At 35.5% G+C, this 4,107-nt stretch overlaps 1 protein-coding gene across 2 annotated transcripts; it reads right to left on the bottom strand.

Annotated features, from left to right (window-relative positions):
• Window positions 1-223: 223 nt before the first annotated feature.
• Window positions 224-3,699, bottom strand: NEUROD6 (neuronal differentiation 6). 2 transcript variants are annotated; one of them, XM_054018467.1, is made up of 2 exons: window positions 3,506-3,699; window positions 224-2,126 (listed from the first exon to the last, which is right to left on the bottom strand). In XM_054018467.1, exon 2 carries the CDS (start codon window positions 2,103-2,105, stop codon window positions 1,092-1,094), a length of 1,014 nt encoding a protein of 337 aa, XP_053874442.1. In that variant the 5' UTR covers window positions 2,106-2,126; window positions 3,506-3,699; the 3' UTR covers window positions 224-1,091. The 2 variants fall into 2 exon arrangements, with proteins under 2 accessions (XP_053874442.1, XP_053874443.1); XM_054018468.1 differs by having other exon boundaries at window positions 224-2,065.
• Window positions 3,700-4,107: the final 408 nt, after the last annotated feature.

Genomic DNA, 4,107 nt, shown 5'->3' with positions numbered 1-4,107 from the left:
CTATCTTTAATGAACATAGTTGCTTCTGTTTAAGGATATCTAAGGTGTGCCTACATGCTGGTAAAGTATGTGTTTGAATGTGGTATATAGTAAACCCTGATAATTGTCCATCGTTTCAAAACCCAAATGTAATCAGTAAGACTGTCCAGAAAATAATGCTGTGCAAGAAAAAACAAAGGCACCTGTGTACTGTGCAATAATAAGTATCAGGCAAAATACAGTATCACAGCTAATAGATGTACTTTATGACTGGAAACATCTATGTTTAATTGCATTTAAAATATGTAGTGAAAAAACCACAGTAATACATTGTTATAACAAACCCTTACATCTGAAGTCAGAATAATACAAAAAAGTGCTGATACCATTGTATTATTATGTTAAAGTAACTGATGCAAAATTTTGACAACCTCTTCTAAAATGTTATGTAGCCCCTATCAGCAAACACTCCAAATTTTATGCAGAATAATTCTCACCTATAATGATCACCTATATTTTTCTTACCCAAGAACAAAACAACCCCACCAAATCAAAGAAAATATTTTTTTTGCATAGCTTTAAATATTGCTGCACTAACTCCCCTGCATCTTGCAAGACCATCTCAGTTTAGGGACAGTTCTTTTAAAATTCTGAATAATTTTTTAAAATCCAGTTCTTCTCAAATACATAATATATAATTTCTAATAATTATAAATACATCATTTTTACTCATCTGATTTTAATAACATGCATTTGTATAGTTACTGTACAATTGAAACAGACATTGACTTTAGACAGTGTGTATGCGTTTATGTCAATTATATTGTTTAGACACACTGTTCAATAAATCAAGCGAATAGGGTGGGAAAAAAAGAATAAGCCTCTGGTAAGAAACAATCTCACAGTGTTTACAGACAAAAAAACAAAAGGAAAAATATGTATAAGAAAAAGGATTTATTAGTACATAGAAAATTCCCACAATATTTGAAACACACTTTAGAAACTAGTAAACACGTTAAATAGAGTTGTGCCCATTATGCAGTGCACAAGCATCTGCTTTGTCTTAATTAGACGGGGAGGTGAATGACCACTGTTTATTTTCATTTTCCTCATTAATTATGAAAAACTGCATTTAATTCATCTTGCATGGTGAGAGACTGGCTGCGCAGATGTAAGTCGTAAGGGAAGTGGCTCTCGGTAGGCAACCTGAACATGGAGCTCTGCCCAAGGGGACCCCTGGGTGGCACTGCACAGTAATGCATGCCATAATTGTAATTTTTGCCATAGTCCAAGGCATCTTCTTGCTTCAGGGAAAATATCCCATTATAGTTAATTGGGGGAGGACTTAAGGGACCTTCAAACTGTGGGCTGGCACACTCAGGGGAAGTGCTTTCATAAAAAGATTCGTAAGCACTGCAGTAATTGTAGGGTTTCATAGACTTGGAATTGTCAAGAGTTCCATGCCCCGGGGGAGTACTGAGCTCAGGACTGTGATAGGGAGGATAGAAGCTGGAATATGGTGACCTTGTGTGATGGGCACTTTCCCCCGTCTGACCCATCAAGAAACTTCTGGCATTCAGCTGCAGGCACCCTGCCACCAAGTTTGTAGTTGGCTGGGATAGACCTTTGCACAAGTTTTGGACGAACGTGAGCAGGTCAGGTCTCTTGCCAATACGCAGGATTTCAGAAAGAGCCCAAATATAGTTTTTGGCTAGTCTTAAAGTTTCTATTTTAGACAGTTTTTGTGTTTTTGAATAACAAGGGACCACTTTTCTTAAATTGTCCAGAGCATCATTAAGGCCATGCATCCTGTTCCTTTCTCTAGCATTGGCTTCTTGCCGCCTGAATTTGACCCTTTCCACTCTTATCTTGGTTGTCTTTTTTTTCCTAAGGCCCCTCCTTCTAGGCAAACCATTCTCATCCTCCTCCTCTCTGTCTTCTTCCTCCTCTTCTTTTTCTGTGTCTTCTCCAGTGGCCCTTTTGATATTCTTTCCTCGGAGTACAATCTGCTTTGAAAAGCTTTCTGGCTTCTTAATTTGCTTTTGGTCCTCACTTTCTCTGGAAAACTTTCTGCACATCTGGGATTCTGGCATTACAACAGACTCATCAAATGGTAGTGTTAACATGGTTCTATAATCTTAAGTTACCTGAAAGAATGCCAGCACAATGTTTAAATGTTTCCATTTGTAAAGCTTGTATAGTTACACAAACAGCGTCACATACCATTCACTTGTGTATATACACACGTACATGTATACAATACACAACACAATTTTCTAATAAAATATGTTTATAACTTGCAAATGTTTTTTCTATTTAGTTTTTTAAAAAATTTAGCTGCCAAAATTATAAAAACATCAAAACATGCATTATATCATCATTAATCTAAGCAAATTTAGTACAAGTAAATAAAGAGTAAAACTATGTTTAATAGTCATAATCAACTCCCTGCACATTTGTATTTTTTTAAACAAGCTTTTAGAATCCCCAACACTGTGGAATTTAAGCAAATGCAAAACGTGATAAAGCAATGCGGAAATTTCATTAATCCAAATTCCCCTGGGTAAAAAATGAGAAGGGAGAGACCAGCCTTAAAAATGAAAAGTGCTATATCTCTATTAACTGACAAATATTTTTTTAATCACCTATTAACTTTTATTTTGAAGTTTGTCCAAATGCATTCTTTCATGAATTTATACATTTAAGTCCAATAAATTGGAATGGGTTAGAAAGAATTTAAATGGGAAAAACCCTAAGACAAATGAATCATTCAGTGACTTAATTAAAATGAAGTGAGGTTTTCTAATGATCAATGTGAAAATATATGAAACAGAGTATTTATTTCCTATTAGAAAAAAAAAACAGGAATGATCTAATCCTAAACGTATTCACATAAAAAAGAGTTAGAAAATAAAATCTTTCTCTCTCATTTTTTAAAGGAAAGATTCTAAATTAATAGTACAATTTTGTGGTTGGAATTAACTTGTTTTCTTTTCTTTTTCAATCAATCAGAGTTAAAAAACCCAACCACCAAAAACAAAAACAAAAAACCCCTCCACGCGTTAGCAGTGTTTATGTTCTGCAAGAATCAGACATCTCCCTCTAGCTAATATCTGACAGGAATGGGCTGTGGATTCTGACTGCAATTGTGCACGTGTGTTTAGAATCCAGAATGAAATGAAGAAATAATTTTCTTTTTGAATTGTTGTTTTTGTTTTCAGTCTTGAAGCAGCAAATACTTGGATCCACTGTCCTCAGAGACAAGCACAAACGAATGCAGAGACTTTTTAATAAAACAAAACTAAACAAAACCTCCTAATAAAAGACTAACTCTCTTAGTATTGCCTATACACTTGCAGTATTGCATAATCCCAGTGAAAGTATGCAATTACATCATAAGAATGGAATGCTAGGAGAAGTTATAAGTGGTAAATAGCATACATAAAATACAAGACAATGATACTGTATCTTTAAACACTTGCATGCACACACAGCCCCAACTGAAATATATCTTTATTTATATTACCTTAGCTTTTTATTTCATTCAATACTCAGTTTTCATTTTTTGCCTTCCAAATCTTTTCAGTCTGAATGTCGCATCGTCTCCTGGAGTCTAGATCTGTGTATCTCTGCACTATCTCATTGATCTCTAAAAAGTGACATTGATGCCAACTGCCAGAGCTGGTACCCATGCCATCTGCTAGTGACGTCACAGGGCAGAGAAAATCATGTGATCCTTTCTCCTGGGACCTTCATTCTGCACTGATCATCTGGCATCCCTGTAAGTGGGTACCAGCATTCATGTATCAACACAGAAGGTTAGACTGATAGGGGGAAAAAAAATCTGTACCAGCATTTTACATACAGTAGGTGCATTTCTACTAGATCTGCTTTTATTTAACGGGCAATCTATATAGATAGCTATGCCAACATTCAGTTTTATCTATACCTTCAGGTACAGCTACTCCATAGTTGTTAATACTGTATTTCTTATAAAAAAAGGGCTGTTTCATATTGATCAGAATCCCCTCTGTGCCCCGGGTACCCATGAAAAAGCAATTAAGGGACAGCTGAAATCAGAAAGAAATGTATGTACTATGACCCACCTAAGCAGGTTTAGCTCAAGTG

The sequence above is a fragment of the Malaclemys terrapin genome, chromosome 2 (assembly GCF_027887155.1).
Source record: "Malaclemys terrapin pileata isolate rMalTer1 chromosome 2, rMalTer1.hap1, whole genome shotgun sequence".
Classification (NCBI taxonomy): Eukaryota; Metazoa; Chordata; order Testudines; family Emydidae; genus Malaclemys; species Malaclemys terrapin.
Note: the sequence above shows the minus strand (reverse complement) of the source record. Positions and strands in the feature narration are given on the sequence as shown.